Source organism: Prionailurus viverrinus, chromosome C1, assembly GCF_022837055.1.
Source record: "Prionailurus viverrinus isolate Anna chromosome C1, UM_Priviv_1.0, whole genome shotgun sequence".
NCBI lineage: Eukaryota > Metazoa > Chordata > Mammalia > Carnivora > Felidae > Prionailurus > Prionailurus viverrinus.
The window spans coordinates 198,312,856-198,331,235 of NC_062568.1; the positions used below are offsets into that span (position 1 = coordinate 198,312,856).

General features: G+C 59.0%; 1 protein-coding gene across 2 annotated transcripts in view; it reads left to right on the top strand.

Moving 5' to 3' along the window:
- Positions 1–727: 727 nt before the first annotated feature.
- The window catches only part of WNT4 (Wnt family member 4), a 30,927-nt gene continuing 13,274 nt past the window's right edge, over positions 728–18,380 (top strand). For both annotated transcript variants that reach the window (XM_047871295.1, XM_047871297.1), the window contains exons 1-2: positions 728–891; positions 14,985–15,220. In XM_047871295.1, the coding sequence (XP_047727251.1) occupies positions 815–891; positions 14,985–15,220 (313 nt within the window). In that variant the 5' untranslated portion in view covers positions 728–814. The remainder of the gene's footprint in view (positions 892–14,984; positions 15,221–18,380) is intronic.

Sequence of the window (18,380 nt, forward strand, 5' to 3'; positions counted from 1 at the left end):
AGGACGAGCCGGCCGGGAGGCGGGGAGGGGCCTGGCGGGGGGCGGCCGGGTGGCTCCGGACTCCCGGGTGCGCAGCCCCGGGCGCCCGGAGCGCAAGCGGCTGGGTGCGCGCCAGGGGCCGCCGCGCTCGGGTCGGTCCGCCGCGCTCGGGCTGGGGTCGGGCTCCGAGGCGCCGGCGGGGGGCGAGGCGGGGCGGCCAGGGCGGTGCTGCAGTGCCCGAAGCGGCGGGCTGGGGGAGCTGTGCCCGCCTGTCCCCAAGGCCGGGGCTGGGACCGGGCAGCTGGGTCGCCGCGCCTCTAGCCCGGCCGCGCTAGGCGGCGCGCAGCCAGCCGTGCCCGCAGCGGGCTCCGGCCTTAAGTCCTCCGGGGGCGCCCGGCCGGGGAGGCCCCCGGAGAAGCCCAGTCCCGCGGGCCAGGGCGGCCGCCGCCGCCGCCGCTCCGGCCCGCCCCCGGGGGGGGGTGTCCCGGGCCGCTGGGCCCGCCCAGGTAACCCCATCCTCGGCCCGCCCCTGGCCCGCCCCCCCGGCCGCCCGCCCGCCCGCCTCCGCCGCCGCCGCTGCCGCCGCCGCCGCCGCCGCCGCCGCCGCCGCATCCCGGCTCTGGGGCGGTGCTGACAGTCTGGTCCGCGCCGGGCAGCGGGCGCAGCAGCCGGCAGGGCTGACGGCAGGCACGGAGGCAGAGCCCCGCCGCGCGCGCCCCGGCCCGCGCCCCGGCGCCGCGCCCCAGCCCGCCCGCGGGGCGCCCACCTGCCGCCCCGACGGGAGGCCCCCCGCGGCCGCAGCCGCTGCCCGGGGCCGGGCGCCCGCGGCGGCACCATGAGTCCCCGCTCGTGCCTGCGTTCGCTGCGCCTCCTGGTCTTCGCTGTCTTCTCGGCCGCCGCGAGCAACTGGCTGTAAGTCGGGCCGGGACCCGGCTGGGCCGGGCGGGGCGGGGCGGGGCAGGCCCCGGGGGCAGCGGCCGGTGCCAGGCGGCGCGGGGCAGCGGGCGCGGGGGCGCCCGGCAGGTGTCTCGGCCGCGGGACGCGAGGCTCGCTCGCCCTCTCCGCTGCCGCCGCCGCCGCCGCCGCCGCCGCCGCCGCCGCCGCCTGGGCCTCCCTCTGGGCACCGCTCCTGCCCGGGTGCGGCTCCCAGCCCAGAGGCGGCAGGGGTGGTGGCGGCATCCGCACCCATAGGCGGCCTGGGGCGCCCGAGAGCGCGAGGGTACGAGCGCCGGGCGGCGGCCGGGGTGGGGCGCCCGGCTCCGAGCGCAGACCGGGCTCGGCTGACAGGTCGCCGGGGAAGCCCATTACGGGGTAGGAGTCTGGGTCCTAATAGCAGGTTAATCCCGAGCAGTCCAGGAGCGAGCTCCCCGCGCCGAGCTGCGCCGAGCTGCGGGCTGGGCTGGAGGCGTGCAGGGACCTGTTTCTGCTTGGGGGGGCGGGAGCCAGGGGTAGAAAGAGGGAAGGGACCGGGACACCCAGCCTCAGAGAGCCTGCGGCTGGAGGTGGCCGGCCTTTTCCTCCCTGGGGCAGGAAGAAACTCCGTCCAGCCCTTGAAGAAGACAACAGCCCAGCACCTCTCTGTGTTTCTACCTAAGGAGGAGGGTGGCGGGGGGTGACCGCTGGTGGCCTGTTTCTCTGTTGCTGGGCCTGGCTCAGGTGACTCCCTGGGAAGGGACAGAGGGCTCACTGAGGGGTCTCAGGTGGAGGAGGCGGGGGTTCTAAAGGGATGAGCTTTGGTGAGTAGATGAACAGGGAAGGGAGAAGACTCCGGAGCCCTTCTTCATCCCCCCATCAGTGACGGTTCCCCTGGCCCCAGGCTTAACTCTGGCCCCAGTTCCTTCTGCCCAGAGCTCTGCCCCCATGGGCTGTGGGCAGCCAGTGGGGAGCCAAGCTCCAATATTGATCTGAAAAGCATGAGGTGGGAAGGGGGATGGCCAACAGTGTAGCTGGGGTTTCCATGGAGACAGCGGGAGAGGAAAAAATTCCCTCTGCATCAAGACTAAAGAACAAATATCTCCCATGAAATTGCCCCGAGTGTCCAATGGCTGTTGCTATGAGGTCATTGCGGCCAGCCGGAGCCCTGCAGGCTGGAAGGAGTGTGTTCGCTGGGGTCAGAGCCACCCAGGGCTTGGGGGACCGAGGTGATGTGGAATTCTCCCAGCTGTTGGGAGAGCGAGCGACTCCAAGGCAGCCCGAAGTGGCCGCACAGCTTTTGTTTTTCTTGGAGACTTAATTTGATTAACACTTCAGGGGCAGTGGCAAAGCTACAGGAACCAGGGCACTCTCACCTCCTCCCGTTCCCCCCCGCCCCCCCCCCCCCCCCCCCCGCGGGCCAGCCTCCTGAGTGGGGACTAGGTCGCAGAGACGAGGAGGAGGGAAGCTGATTTGGAACCGGGGATTCTGGGGTCCCCAGAGCTGACCCTTGAAAGCAGGGGCTCAGAGCCAGGGTCTCCAAAGTGAGCGTGAGCATCAGAAGAACAAGACCTGGGGCTGGCCCACCCAGTGCCAAGGGCTACGAAGAGGAGGACAACAAAGTGGCAGTTCCAGAATCGGACCCAGGCCTTCAGGGAAGAGAGCAGCATCCATAGGGAAAAGTCCCTCAAGAGCATCCAGTGTTTGAGCTCCTTTCACAGATGAGGAAACTGAGGCCCCGGGAGGGGAAGCTGCTGGCCCAAGCTCAGAGAACTGAACCCAGGCGCTGCTTCCCAGGCCTCGGCATACCCCTTCCCTGAAGCCGTCCCAAGGTTGAGCCAGTGTGGCCCAGGTGGTGTCACCAGCCACGCTCAGCCACGTCCAAACCCCAAATCCCAGCCAGGGAGGCAGTCCCAGCTTTGGGTCGCGCAAAACCATGGGGGAATTCCAACAACTCCCGAGAGGGGGGCAGGGTGAGGAGGGGCGGCCTGGAGGGAGAAGAGAGGTTGGCAAACCTGTTCTCTGCGGTGGTGATGGCTCAGGTTGCCACGAAGCAGGTCTCTGGATGACCCAGCTCGCTCCTGCTCCACCCCGGGCTCTGAGCCAAGGGTCTCTGCACAGCCCAAGACGGAAAGCATAAGGGGCTTCCCGGGACCCCTACCAAACCAGAGGGGCAGTGATGGAGAAGAGATCTCTGGGCACATTCCAAGACGGGGTCATTCGTCTTGTATTTATCAACCTCCATCCCTGAGACAGGGACTGAGCCCACTCACAGCCTGGTCTCCAAGGACCTTGGGGTCTAGAAAGACGGGACAGAAGCAAAAACACGAATGGGTGGGGCAGCGTGCATGCTAGTGCCATCAGAGGAAAGGTTCGGTGCGAGCTGGAGCAGTCACAGAGGGGACTTGGCCTGGAGGTGGCAGAATCACGACAATAGTAGTAATCAGTATTGTAATAGCTCCCAGCGCATTATCTAAATCCTGACAACATCTGAATCTCGTTCCACAGATGGGAAGACTGGGGATCACAGAGGTCACTGCCCAAAGTCACCTAGTTAGTAAATGGCAGGGGCACCTGACCCAAAAGCTGCCTTTAGAAGGAAGAGCTGTGGGCAGGCAGATGTCCACCCAGGCAGGGTGGCTGGCACTATTTTTTTCAAGTGTGAGTCACAGTGGAGGTCTGGTCCCCAGAGGGCGGCTGGCAATGTTCTCAGAGGGGCAAAGCCTGGTGTCCGTTCCCGTTCAAGTACCTGGAGTCAGGCTTTAGTCCAGGGTCGGCTGGCTGGCTGGCCGGTTGCGAGAGACGATGCTGTCTGTTGTCTCAGAAGGGCGGTGGCCTGCCGGGGAGGCCAGGTGTCCCACTGCGTGCAGCTGTCGGGCAGGACGGAGCCTGGAGCTGGGAGGGCTCCCCAGCCTGAGGCCCGGGCAAGCCCAGAGAAGCTGAAAGCTGCCGATCAGACTCATGTCTGGCACCCCGGGCGAGCCGGCAGCTTGTGGCAGCTCCCACCACCGAGGGAGGGATGGATAGATGAAAACAGTCCGTCGGCGAAAGGCCTGGCTCTGTCTCTGAAAGATGGGCTCAGAAACGGCCCTGAAAGTTCCCTCTGACACTGGGCGTGCTGGGAGTTGAGAGTCCGGGGTTCCAGTCCCGGCTCTGCCTCCCAAGCTGGCTGGTTCTGGGTGGGCCTCTCCTGCCCTCTGGGCCACAGTCCTCGGCGGATAGCTCTGAACTCCAAATGAAAGTACTGGGAAGAGTCAGGGAATAGCTTGGCGAGGGCTTCGTTATTGTGGATTTCCTGAAGAAAGGGCAGTGGTGCACCGGGCTGGGGCCCCAGCAGAGGCCCACCAGATGAGGGTAGGGGGGGCCGTTCCACACTCAGAGATAGTCCAACAGAGTGGCTAAGAACCAGGTCTCCAAGACAGCCCGCAGGTCCATCCCAGGTCTGCCGCTGACCGGCTGAGTGACGACAGACAGGTTACTTAACCTCAAGTTCCTCATCTGTATATAAGTGGCACCCACTCTTGGACGGTAGTGAGGCAAGTGTGAGCTCGTGCACATAGCACACCGAGCGCAGTGCCAGGCACGCTTGCGCTGGGAATGGCCGGCATGGCTGCTGCTGGAGGTGGAGGGCGGCTGTTGGTGCGATGGGGGAGTCGTGTCCTTGTTTATAGGGACGATGGAGAGAATGAGCCTTCAGCCTGCTGCTCGCAAGCCCTGTTTACCCCAGACTGCTCTGTCAGGATCCTGTGCTCTTACACGGGTCACACAGGTAGGATCATCGGCTGCCGCCTCCCTGCTCTTCAACCAGGGCTCCTGCAAGAGCCTCACAAAGCCAGGGAGGTCCGGCCCGGCTCACAGGCAAATCCTGGTGGCCAGAGGAGTTGTGTCTGGGAGCGCCCTTCAGGGCGGCTGGGGGAAGCATCTCACCCTCACTGCATCTGACTCCCCACAGGTGTGCATCTCTGGTCCAAGCTCCCGTATGCCTATTTGCCCAGCAAGGGGGGCCACAGCCGGTGACCTCCTTGACCATGAGCAGACTAAGGCCTGACACTCTGGGTGCAACTCGCTGGGCCAGGTGTGGGCAGAGCCAGTCCCACAGGTGAAGGTGTGTGGCACATCTCCCCCAAGAAGAGCCTCCCGATCCCCAGCTATAAAGGATCCCTCCCTCCCTTCTAGATAGTAAACCCCCTTCCTTGGTGCTCCTTCCCTGACTCTGGGCGTCCCATCAATCACTCACGCATCCACAGCCCTTTATAGTTTATGCCAGGATTTCCCAAACTGCACCGTTGATATTTTGGACCCGTCTTGTGCGTTGTATGATGTTCAGCAGCATCCCTGGCTTCTCCTACTAGATGCCAGTAGCATATCCCCAGGTGCTCTAGACATGGCCAAATGTCCCCTTGGGGGGCAAGATTACCCCCCATTGAGAATCAGTGGTTTATGAAGCACTTTCACACCCATGACCCTATTAGAACCATGTAACCTCTCCCTCCCCACTTTTGGAACAAGGGGTCTGTATTCTTTTCAATCTCGCTTCAGAGGCCCAGAGGTGCAGCTGCTTCCCCAAGGACATTCTGCAAATCAGAATCAGGACTTGAGCTTGACGTGCTCTCGCATGTCCCCATCTCCTGGTTTTTATCCCCCTGCCTATAGGACAGTTTCGTACTGTATGTAACTACAGTCCAGTAGGGTGGCTTTGTACTTCTACGAGGCTATAAAACCTGAATGTCAAGTGTGCTTAGGTGCTCAGTCAATATCTGATGGGTGAAAAGGGGAAAGGCTTGTTCGCTCCAGAGGGCTGTAAGTTTTTGTTAAATGGTGCCCGATCTTAGAGACCTCGAGTAGGAGGGAAGCTCCACTGTGATCCCCTGAGTCTCAGGTGATGCTAAAATGGGCCAACGTGAGTGTCAGGGAGTGTGGCTGTCTGTCACCCAGCAGATCTGCTACTCTGGCCCCCGTAGCTCCCCTGCCAGGGTGCACCCCCCACCCCCCCCAGATCCTGCCTAAGCCCTTTCTCCCCCTCACCCTCCGTGGCAGAGCCCGGAGACCAGGCTCTGCCTGAGGGGTTTACTCAGGCGGCAGTCATCACCCAGCTGTCTGCTATGGCTTGACTTTCTTCCCTCAGCCTGGGATTAGCAATTGAGCAACTCAGCAAGCATCTGACAAGACAGTGTTCCCCAAACCTGTTGAAACTCGCCCAACTCGGGCCCTGTGGGTGCGTTTGCAAAGCTGAGCATTTACGACAAGCCTCCTTTTCTTGTTCTTCCCTCTGGGAAGAAGGGCTTGGCCTGAGCCAACTGGGCACAGGGTTGGCCAGGGAGCCACGGACGGGGGTGACAGCTGCCCCTCCGGCCCCTCCAGTCACCCCCACTGCAAACCAGCTTGCCAGAGCCGCTGCCGTTTGCTCAGCAAACTCAGCTGGAAGGCAAAGCCGCGACCCCATGGTTGCGGTCCAGATGGCCTCAGGAGTTGCCAGGTTTTATCTCTGAGTCCTGAACTGCGTCTTCTGTGATCCAGCCAAACCCAGGGGAAGGCTCGCTCCCTGCTGTGACCCCCACCAGCTCCCCCTTTCCCCATCCAAGCCCCTCCCCACCTCCCCCATCTCCTGGCAAACTTTAAACCAAACTATGTTCTAAAAGTTCCCCTGACCAAGTCACAAACCCCACCGTGGAGGGGACCTGGTCTGAGCAGAGAGGGGAGGAAGGTGGGAAGGAGGAGGGAGGCATGTGCTCAAGGAGGGAAGGAACCTCCCAACAGCTAGCAGCTCACAGCTCACAAGGGAACTTTGGAGAGGCCCATTAGAAGCAGCGGGAAATTTCTGCTGAGACTCCAGGGGCCTCTTCCTGCTGTGACTCCTGGATGGTTCTTTCAGACCCTATTTCTCACTCTGTTCACACACGGGACCTATCATGGCAGGACTGGGTTCCAGGAACTCTTCCTCAAGGGCTGGTAACAGCAGGGCATTCCTCTCGAGTCGGGGTCCTGGCGGTCCTGGCACGCCAGGGAATCGAGGGCCAAGTCACGGCCATCAGAATTTGAAGGGTCCCGGGAGATTACCCATTCAACCCTTGCAGGGACCCTGAACCTCCGAGCAGGGGCATGCCTGGAAAGCCCCATTCAGTCATGGCAAATGCTTGCTTGTCAAGACTCGCCCCACCAGGCACTGTGGTGGGCTCTTGGGGCCACAGAGCACCTTAGTGATAGAGGTGGAACTGCATCCCAGGTCTCCTGACTGTCTTCCCAGGACTTTCCCTGCAGCCCCACACCCTAGCCTGTCATCCTCTATGGGAGGTTATGAGCGACTGGAGCGAGGAAGGAACCAAAGTTATCCTAGCTGCCTTGTTGGGATGGGGGCGCGGGTTTGGCCACAGGCTCTCCTGGAAACAGTGCCTTCAGAAGGGATCTGCCAAAGCCAAGGAACTCACTAGCAGCCTGGAGCCACCAGAGCATGAGCCCCACTCTAGGAAGCCAGCTCCTGCCCTGGACAGCTCAGCTGGGGTTTCAGCCACCCCTCCTCGCTCCCACCCCCTGGGCTCCCTCAGCCGAGCTGGAGAGGATGAACGCTTCAGTGGCTACAAAGGCGAGAGAGGCACTTGGGGGACAAGCGTCGGGTGGGTCTTTGCAAGGGAGAAGCTCTCTTCTGGCAAACAGGAGGCAAGGCAAGGTCAGGAAGTGCCCTAACTTTGATGCCCACTCACCCCCACAATCACACCTGCCTTGCAGAGAGAAGGAAAATTCCTACCTTCTGGTGCAGCTCTGGGGCCATCCAGCTAAGGTCTGAGTGGCTACTTGCCGGCCCTGAGTCAGCCACCGGCTCCCCAGGAACAAATACTGTGAGATGGTGAGTGGGAGGGGGGCTCCCACTCAGGAAGCCCTCAGGAATGAAATGTAGGAGCTGGACTACCAGGTGTGGGAAAGCAATGGAAACTGGGAAGTGAAAAGACAAAAACAGGGGCTGCTGAGGCTTCTGAGGATGGAGAGCAAAGGAAGCGAGGGGTCCCAGGAGACAGGAGGAGGGGGAATAGTGCCCCGAGGTACAGGAGTAGGGGCTTGGGCTCCAGGAAAGGCCATCATCACCCCCCCCCCCCCCCAAGCTGAGGAAAGGCACTTGGGACAAAGAGAACTTGACCTGGGCACCGAGGACTCCAGAGTTCTGCCAAGGCCGGGGAGAAGGTGGAGGGGAGGCTGTGCCCACCACCCCTACAACCACTGTGTCTCCAAGGCTGACCCCTCCTTACTGGCTGCCCCTCCAGGACTTTCAGGCCAGTAGCAGCAGCCCCATCCATGGCCCCAGAAGCCGTCCAGGCTGCCCACACTGAGACACTTTTCTCCCCAGTATCCTTTGTTCCCAAAAGCAGAGCAGACGCCTTTGCTGTGGTCCCCAAAAGCCCTGGGACCGCAGATGGTCTCAGCAATGGAAGAATGAAGCCACCTTCCTCAAATCATTGTCACTACCCTATGCCATCTTTGGAGCCTGATCCGCCAACCCAGGCTTAGGAGCCAGAATGACCTGTGTTCAAATGCTGCCCAGCCCTGACTGGCTGCATGGCCTTGAACACATGCCTCCCGGAACCTCATCTGTAAAATGGAGGGCGATGATACCGTCCTGGCCAACCCTGCGTGGCTGCACTAAGGATATGTTAAAGCATGTGGCTGTTGTTTGAAGAGCACAGGTGACAGGGGACATGAGGTCCCTCCCTTCCTGTCAATCTTGTCCCGCAAAGGGCTCCCAAGTCCCCCAGACACACTGAGCCTGCACTGGACCCCCCTGTCCCTAGCCCCCTCACCGCGGTGCCCCAGCCTCTGATCTCCTAAAGCACCCACTTGTGTCCCACCTGTTGGACCCCTGGTCCCTGGAGGGTCCGACCAGTGGGCCCAGGTCACCGGCAAGCATCCTTCAGCTCTGCGTGCTCCATCGGAGCAAGCTGTGTCCAAGCTCTGCGGTGGGGATGGAGGCCGAAGTGTCCGCCCTTCCCAGTGGGGGTGTGTCTTTCCCTCAGGCTGGTGAACCCCCGTCTAAAAGAGCCGAGCAAAAGAAGACCAGTGAACAGGACTGTTCTGCGGTCCAGCAGAGGGCCCAGCTCGAGGGACTGCGCGGGGGCTTTGAGGTGGCAGTGATGATGAAGGTGATGACGGTAAACACCTTAATGACCACAGTGACGATCAATAGGACTTGGTAATGTTGCCAACCGGGGAGCAGTGGCTACTATGTGAACATTTAATCCGTTGACGTCTCTTGAGGTGAGAACTATTATTCTCCCCATTCTACAGATGAAGACACTGAGGTTCAGAGATGCTCGCTAACTTGCCTCGGGGAACACAGAGCTGGGATTCTGACCCAGTCTGCCATCTCTCTCGCACAGTGTGCCACCCTGTGGGCCGTGCGAAATGATAGGTCTCCAGGACAGGGCCTCGGGATTCGGAGACCGTGGGTGCAGAAACATCCGGAGGCCCGAGAACAGCTGAGGGGCGTGATGGGGACCCGGGGAGCCAGGTGCTGGCCACCCCCGGAGAGAACATGGTCCTGGGTGGGACCCGTGGCATGCTTGCCTTCACGCGGCCGTGTCTCCCCAGGCGGCTCACTGTCCGGCAGGCACTCCGGTTCCTTCCGGCTCCTCCTCCCGCCTGCTTGGCCTCCTTCCTCCCTGGTGTCCCAGGCACTGCCACTCCTGAGGAGGCTCTAAATGTGGCCCAGGCAGGCAGGGAGGCCAGAGGGAGGGGGCAGAGAGGCCTGGGCTGGCGTCCCAGCCCCCACCTGGATACCCGCGGGGCCAGGACCCACGACACTGATCTGCTTGGCCTCCCAAACGCTCCAGCTATTTCCCGTCTCCTCTCCTCTTGACGCGCAGGGTAAGAGCTGAGAGGAGGCGCAGAGGTGCGGATTTTTCTCTAGGAATTTGTATATTTTTTTTAAAAAGCAAGCAAACCTGGAAAAGCTTGGGACAAGCCCAGCTAATTTTAGTTTCTAATGAAAACAGCAGGTGGCCGAGAGGATCTGATCTCCCTGGCAGGGCCAGGGCCCTCCAGCCTCGCAGGCTTCGGCACGGGCCGGCGGGGAGGGCCTCCTGGGAGGGGCCTGTGGGACCCGCAGCCCCCGTTGGAGAAGATGGGGGCACGAGCTGGCTGGCAGCGGCAGCCGGGGCAGCCCGGGCTGCTGGGGTAACCCGATCGATGGCGGGGCTGTGGCTAGAGTCCTGGGTGGCTGGAGCAGCAGGTGGCAAATTGCTAAGCCTGTACTCAGCAGTGGCAGGAAGAAGCCTAAACTGGGGCAAGGCAACCAGAACGAGAGAAGGAGCAGAGATGGTCGAGGCCCTCCACGGGCCTGGCCACCTAGCCCAGCGGCAGCCAATACCGATCACTCCCGGGTTCTCTGTGCCCCCGAGAAATGGCTTGTGCAGCCAACATTTGGGCCCGGCCCAGCTCCAGGGTCATCAAGTGGCACACATGTCTCCGGGGAAAAGGCCGAGCCACCTTAGGGTGCAGAGAGGGGATTCCTGAGGCCCCCAGAAAAATTTGGGTTCTAGCCTCTCACAGCCTCCAGCCCTCAAAGGCAAAGGCAGCCCCCACTTTACTCCCTCACCCCCGCTCTTCCCTACCCTGACGACTCTGCCAAGAGGTGAGCCGAGGGGGACGGAGCCCTCCATCATGCTGTAGGCATTTATTGAGCACCTTCTATGTGCCACAATCTGTGCCGGGCCCTGAGGAGGCCATGGGCCGGACACGACACTGAGGGTAGTGTCAGCCCCCACGGCTGTCAAACAAGGCAGATCCACAACCAGGGTACAGGAGACACAGAGCTCCCAGCCACTCGCTCACTGGCTGTGTGACTTTGGGTGAGTCCCTCCACCTCTCGGGGCCTCAGTTTGCTCCTCCGTAAAATGAGGCTGGGCACCAGAACAAGTGGGCTGTGCGGGCAAGGGCCTGTGATGCCCGGGGTCCTGACTCTCTCCGCCCTGTTCCCAGCTGCACGTCCAGTCCTGGCAGCCAGGCCTTCCCAGGCAAGACTCTGGGACCCAGGAGAATCGAGGTGGGGTGGAGCTGTGTCTCCTGCACGGAAGGGGACAGCTGTTGAGCCAGATGAAGGCAGGGGCTCGGGGGTGGCACTGGTGCCAGCCGTGGGGGGGGGGGGGGGGGACAGGCACACTCCTCAGCGGAAGAGGGTTCTCAGCTTCTTCCTGGAAGCTGTCCCAGTGACTCACGGCCATGGCCACCCAGCAGCCTGCCCCTAAAGCCGTAGGACGGTTATTTCAGGCTGCCTCCCCTCAACTGAGTCTAGCCTAGGGGAGAGGGGTAGGGGGTTCCCTGGTCTACTTTATTTCTCATTCAATGCAGGGGGTCCTGAGGCCTTTGAGGCTTGGACACCTCCATCCCCACCTGTAGAAGAGGGACTGTCACTCTGACAGAGGGAAAGGTCTCAAAGACCCACCAGTTTAGTGTCCCCACGAGGACCCAAGCTCCGGGTAGGCAGGGACTTGCCCAAGGTCACACTGTGGGCTGGTAGCTCAGCCAGGCCTCCCCAGCCAGCATTCCCTACCCAGAGAAGCCCTGCCCTTGAACACCTCCCTCCACCAGGAGCCTGGAGCCTGTACAGCCTGACCTGGCCCATCGGCTGGATGCAGAGGGAACAGGGGCCACCTCTGTGCCCCCATGCCCTTCAGGGAATAGGGGACCCCACCCTTATTCAAGAGGCCAGGTCTGGGTCTGAGCAGGAAAGGATCCAACTTGAGGCCCAACGCCTTGTCCCCTCACCGGTGGCCTCCCAAACATGGACCTGGCCCACAGCCAGTAGCTGGGCTCTTGGCGCCCCCTGCAGGCCAAGAGCACCAGGTGGGACTAGGGCCATAGGGGACCTGGCCCAGGCAAGGGGAGCTCCCAGACAGGGCTGAGGAGCCAGTGTGTCCCCTCCCCCTCCAGATGCACCCTCCCCTTGCCCCTCCACCACCTTCCCACCCTTGTCTCCCCTCTGGGAGGCTCAGGCTCCTGCTAGTCTCTGCATCCCTGAGGCAGGACCTGGCAGAGAAGACAGGGGGGGCCTCCAGGAAGCAAGGAATGTGGGGAGAGGAAGGGAAGGTTGGATGTCTCAGCCCAAGACCACCCACCTTCTACTCACCCGTGTGCTGCCAGGGAAGTTGGGGGGATCCTCGCAGCTACAGCACACGTCCCGTGGGCCCGGCTAAGAGCCGGCAGCACCAACCACATCAAATCACCTTCATTTCTCACAGCAGCCCTCTGGGATAGGAACCATTATCTCCATTTCTAGATAAAGACAGCTAGACTCAAGCCCCACAACCAGGAGGTGGGGGGCGGGGGGTGGGGGGGCTGATGCAGCCGTGAGGCGGAAAGTGGGTCCCAGAATCAGATCCCCCTCGGGCATAGAAGGAAACATCCCCCGTGGTTGGCCAAGAGCTTCCCCTGAAGTGCCCTCCAGGGCCAGTCTGGCTTCACAGCTGCTCCTGGGAACGTGTCAAAAGCCCAGATGCCCACCCAGCCCCGCCTGGAGCGAGGCCCCGGCACCTGCACTTTCAACAAACCCCACAAACGTTTCGATGCTCAGCCGGCTTCGAGAACCATTCCTCTGGGCCAGCCCCCATGCCTGACACACAGAATCCACCTGCTGCTCACACACCTCCGGGGGAGGAGAACTCGGCGACCGGTAGGCAGCCCATCGTCTCCACCTTGACCAGCATCCTTAGGTTGAGCAAACCTGGCTCCCAGCAGCTCCTGCCTGCTGGGGCCAGTTCTAGTCCTCGAGCCACTTAAAACAGCATTGTATCCACTTCAAAGGCTTTGAAGTTGGGCAAAACCGGGTTCAAGTCCCTGCTCCACCTCTTATGAGCTGGATGACCTTGCACACAAGGCAAACTACGTAACGGGTCTGTGCCTCCGTTTCCTCCTCTATAAGACAGGGGTCCGTTGGCTTTGCTGGGAGGATAAATGCAACAATGTAAGCGAAGTGCTTAGCCTGGTCCTAAGCTGCATGAAAGCTAACTGTGCTTATTACCGTAGTCATAAAAATGTCCCATATTTTAAGAGGGCTTTCTGTGTACTTCTTTGCTCATCATTTATTCCTTTACTTCATTCGGCAAACAAATGGCAAGTTCCTGCCCTACTGCCTCAGACCCCCTGTCAGCCCATCTTTCACACACAGGACCCCCTTTTGCTCTGACCTCAGTTCCTTGACTTAGCCAGAACCAGTGGTAACTTCCCCATGTTACAGATGAGAAAACTGAGTCCCATGGAGTGGGCCTTCCCCCTTGATCCTTCTATGGACAAGAAATTTGTGCGGCTTCATCACCTCCAAGCATCTCCACCTCCATGCCTAGAAAGCTCCCCCAGACCAGGGTGGCTGGCCAAGCTCCTGGTGGGGGACTGGCTCACTATAGAGTCGGGGGCAGCAGGATACTCGCTCTCTGTTTCGAGCCCCTGTTGTGTGACCGAGACTAAGGGTAGAGCCAAGCTCTGAGTTTCCTCCTGGGAGACGGTGGGAAGGCCCCTTTCCCTCACTCTGCTCACCTGTATAATGGACCAGACTATCTGTCAGGGAGCATTCTGGAAGTCTGTGATACTCTGTACTCTGTTGCTCCTCCAAGGACCTGGAAGGCAGCCCGTGCCAGCCCCACCCTGGGAGGGGAGCAGATCATGTCCCACTGAACAGGTGGGAAGTGAGGGCAAGGAAAGGGAGAGGAGGCCTTCAGAGTTACCACTCAGCTCTCCTCCCAGCACTCAGCTCCCCCTTGTGCACCTACTATGTTCACTTGGCCCTGGCCAAGGATGCTAGAGGGGAGGGGGGGCAGGCTGAGGGGCAGTGCTTAGAACAGTCATGGGGTTATCCGGACCTGGGCTCCAAACTAGCAGATCTGCCTCCAAACTAGACAAGCCAGGTGACCCCGAGTCAGTCACTTCACCTATCTGAAACATACCTGGCACTTAGTAGGTGTTCAGGCAACGCACACCTCTGTCCCTTGGGAGGGACCACTTCTTCCTGACAGGGCCTTTCCCTAGCTCTGCTCCCATCCTGGTGAGCATTCATGTGTCTTGCTTCCGGCTCTCTGGCCTCCTGGTCCCGATCACAGTGTCTGTCCTTAGGTGACACAGAGCCTCAACTTGCCATGGAGGAGGACAGGCAGGGGGAAGACCCACAGGGTTTGAAGGGGGTTGAAGCTCAGCTCTGGCACTTGCCATCTGTGTCACCCTCTTAGCCTTCATTTTGGAATCCATAAAATGGGCATAACAATTACCACCTCATAGATGGGAGGCAAGGGTGCAGCAGAATATAGTGACCGCCACCGTGCACGACACGTAGTGGGTGTCCAATGAACAGCAGCGCTCCCTCCTGTCCTCCCCTGAAGTAGACACTTTAGAGCCCCTTCTCCCCAAAGGCCGGGTCCCAGAGCTCCCTGACAAAAGGTATCTAGCTTGTGATCCCACCATAATTCTATGAGATGGAACCAGCATTGTTGCCCCATCGTCAAGCCACAAAAACTCCAGGGGCTGAGGGACAAGCACGGCACACTCTGTTTTTAAGCCCTCCTCCCCTGCCACCATCCACACACTCATCATCTCGAGTCCCCCAGCTGCAGTTGATGCTGGTCTCCGTCTGGTGCCCCGGGATGTGGCTGGCAGTGAGGGTCTGGGCCTTGCAGCCAGAATGCGGGCTTCGTTCACTGGGGTCCTTGCCTGGGGGTGGGGAAAGAGACACGAGCCCAGCGGTTCTAGCGTCCCAGCTAGAGGGACGTGAAGGGGTCACAGCCCAGGGGCCAAGTCTGGCGTAACATCGGGGTACAGACGCTGGTGCTGGGGCCACCCTGGGCCAGGAGGGGTCCCGTGGGGGCTCCGTCAGCGTCCCTCTCAGTGCTTTGGCCTGCTTTGGCTGGGGCGGAAGCCTTCTTATGATGAGACGGCACTTCCCCCTCTGGTCCCAAAAGCCAGGCAAGAGGGCCTGTCGCTGGATCCAGAGAGAGAAGGCACAGCCACGAGCCACCACCGGGATGAGTCAGCTCCCAGGGACCTGGGCTGGGCACAGCCTCGTCCCGGCAGCAGAGAGAGGGGGAGGGATCGCTGCACCACACTCCACCCCGCCGCCTTCTCCCCAGGTACCTGGCCAAGCTGTCCTCCGTGGGGAGCATCTCAGAGGAGGAGACGTGCGAGAAGCTCAAGGGCCTGATCCAGAGGCAGGTGCAGATGTGCAAGCGGAACCTTGAGGTGATGGACTCGGTGCGCCGAGGTGCTCAGCTCGCCATCGAGGAGTGCCAGTACCAGTTCCGGAACCGGCGCTGGAACTGCTCCACACTCGACTCCCTGCCTGTCTTCGGCAAGGTGGTGACTCAAGGTGAGGGAGGGGCTCGCGGGAGGTGCGGGGCAGGGGGAGAGCACTGCCTTGGCAGCGGAGCCACGCGCTCATGAGTGGCCAGAGCCGTCTGTCACTTACCGGGCTAAACCAGCACGCTGCCGGACGGTCACGAGGACGCCGATGGAGGCGGGCAGAGGGGCCAGAACGGGCGTTGCGGGGGGAGGGCCAGCAGAAGGGTGCTGTTCTCTGTGCGGGGCAACACTCTACGGTCTGCAGTGTTTTGGTCCCCAGGCTGCTGTCCCCATTTTACAGAGGAAGTAACTGAGGCTCAGGCAGGGGAAAGGATGGATTGGCCCAGACCCCCAGCCCCATGCTGTTTTTACCCGAACACTGGGCCTCCTGAGGGAGCCCACCTCATTCGTCTGTATCCTTGATGAGCCATGTGGGGAGCCTCAGCACGTCCTGCTCTGAGACCAGGAAAGAGCATACCCCGCTTCTGTCCTCCTGGCATCAGGGCAAGCCCAGGAGGGGCAGTAGCTTACACACCGATAGCACAAACTAGGGACCAGACACTGTTTTCAGTACATACTAACTCATCTGGCCATGGAGATAAGGTTCCATGTTGCAAATGAAGAAACTGAGGCACGTGGAGGTTAAGCAACTCACCCAATGTCACAGAGCTGGCAAGTGGCAGAGCCAGGGCTTGAGCCCATGCAATCCAGCTCCAGGGTCTTGCTCTCACCCACAGTGAGAGAATGCTGTGATGGGGGGAACACAGGAGGCTTGGGAGCACAAGGGCGGACTCCTCCCCTGGCCAGGGCCGGGTGCTCGGAGAAAGCTTTCCTGAGTTAGGCCCTCTGCGGAGATGAGAAATCTGAGAAGGCTTTAAGCCAGAGGAAGGTGGGCAGGGCAGAGAACGTTCCATGCAACTGGAAGGCTCCTTGAGAGGTCACTGGGTCAAGCCACTGCCCTCGAGGAAGTGCTCTAAACCAGCTGCCTCTTTTTCTACTTCCTGAGCTTGAAACTGACACTCCAGAGCTGCTACCAGTCGACAGGGCCCTTTGACTCGCTAGGCAGCAGGAGGGCATTGCCTGGGCCAACCTTTGTCTTGGCACCTGTGGTCCTGGACAGCGAGGGCTGCCGGGCTTGTGGCAAACCGTTTGGATGTTGTTGGAAACCAACTGTGATAGAAATTTGGAAGCAATTCTCCTGGGAGCTGGCAGAGGCCAAAAAGCACCGTCGTGCTTGGCATTGCTAAATATCGCTGCTCTGGAGAAGCAGCAGAGACCTAGTGAGTGGCCTGGTAGCAGAGAATATCCTTGGTCGATGGTGCACTGCCAAGGTTCTGGGACCTGCTGTCTGAGGAGCCCCGAATTCTAGGCTCGAACGGCAGACCCCAAGCACAGGAAGGTCCTTGCATGCAGTAGGTGTTTGGTGTTTTAGGTGCAGTGGTGGACAGATCAACAGAGTGTCAGGCTCTTTCACACCCCCGTGCTTTTGTACATGCTGTTTCCTCCACCCCAAATATTCACCCCTCTTTCTCCACCCGGCATTGTCCCAGCTCCTACAAACCAGTGGTTGCTTTTTCCTCTGAAGCTTTTTGCTTGTGCTGGGGGCTTTTTCGTGTCTTGTTCATTTGTTTTTGTAATGTTTAAATTATTTTGTAATGTTTTATTTATTTATTTTTAATTATTTTTTTAATTTCCATCCAAGTTAGTTAGCTTTTAGTGTAACAATGATTTCAGGACTGGATTGCTTAGTGCCCCTTACCCATTTAGCCCATCCCCCCTCCCACAGCCCCTCCAGTAACCCTCAGTTTGTTCTCCATATTTATGAGTCTCTTCTGTTTTGTCCCCCTCCCTGTTTTTATATTATTTTTGTTTCCCTTCCCTTATGTTTATCTGTTTTGTCTCTTAAAGTCCTCATATGAGTGAAGTCATAGGATATTTGTCTTTCTCTGACTAATTTCACTTGGCATAATGCCCTCCAGTTCCATCCACGTAGTTGCAAATGGCAAGATTTCATTCTTTTTGATTGCCGAGTAATACTCCATTGTATGTATATCCCACATCTTCTTTATCCATTCATCCATCGATGGACATTTGGGCTCTTTCCATACTTTGGCTATTGTTGATAGCGCTGCTATAAACGTGGGGGTGCATGTGCCCCTTCAAAACAGCATACCTGTATCCCTTGGATAAATGCCTAGTAGTGCAATTGCTGGGTCATAGAGTAGTTCCATTTTTAATTTTTTGAGGAACCTCCATACTGTTTTCCAGAGTGGCTGCGCCAGTTTGCATTCCCACCAGCAGTGCAAAGGAAATCCTCTTTCTCCGCATCCTCGCCAACATCTGTTGTTGCCTGAGTTGTTTATGTTAGCCATTCTGACAGGTGTAAGAGCATAGCTCATGGTGGTTTTGATTTGTATTTCCTTGACGATGAGTGATGTTGAGCATTTTTTCATGTGTTGGTTGGCCATCTGGATGTCTTCTTTGGAGAAGTGTCTATTCATGTCTTTTGCCCATTTCTTCACTGGATTATTTGTTTTTTGGGTGTTGAGCTTGATAAGTTCTTTATAGATTTTGGATACTAACCCCTTATCTGATATGTCATTTGCAAACATCTCCCATTCCTTCGTTTGCCTTTTAGCTTTGCTGATTGTTTCCTTCACTGTGCAGAAGCTTTTTATTTTGATGAGGTCCCAGTAGTTCATTTTTGCTTTTGTTTTCCTTGCCTCCGGAGACGTGTTGAGTAAGAAGTTGCTGCGGCCAAGGTCAAAGAGGTTTTTGCCTGCTTTCTCCTCGAGGATTTTGATGGCTTCCTGTCTTACATTGAGGTCTTTCATCCATTTTGAGTTTTTGTGTCTGGTGTAAAAAAGTGGTCCAGGCTCATTTTTCTGCATGTTGCTGTCCAGTTTTCCCAGCACCACTTGCTGAAGAGACTGTCTTTATTCCATTGGATATTATTTCCTACTTTGTCAAAGATTAGTTGGCCATACGTTTGTGGGTCCATTTCTGGGTTCTCTATTCTGTTCCATTGATCTGAGTGTCTGTTTTTGTGCCAATATTTTTGTAATTTTTTTTAAGTTTATTTATTTTTTGAGAGAAACAGAGAGAGCATGAGTGAGGGAGCAGCAAAGAGAGAGGGACAGAAAGAAGCCCAAGCAGGCTCAGTGCTGATAGAACAGACCCCAACACAG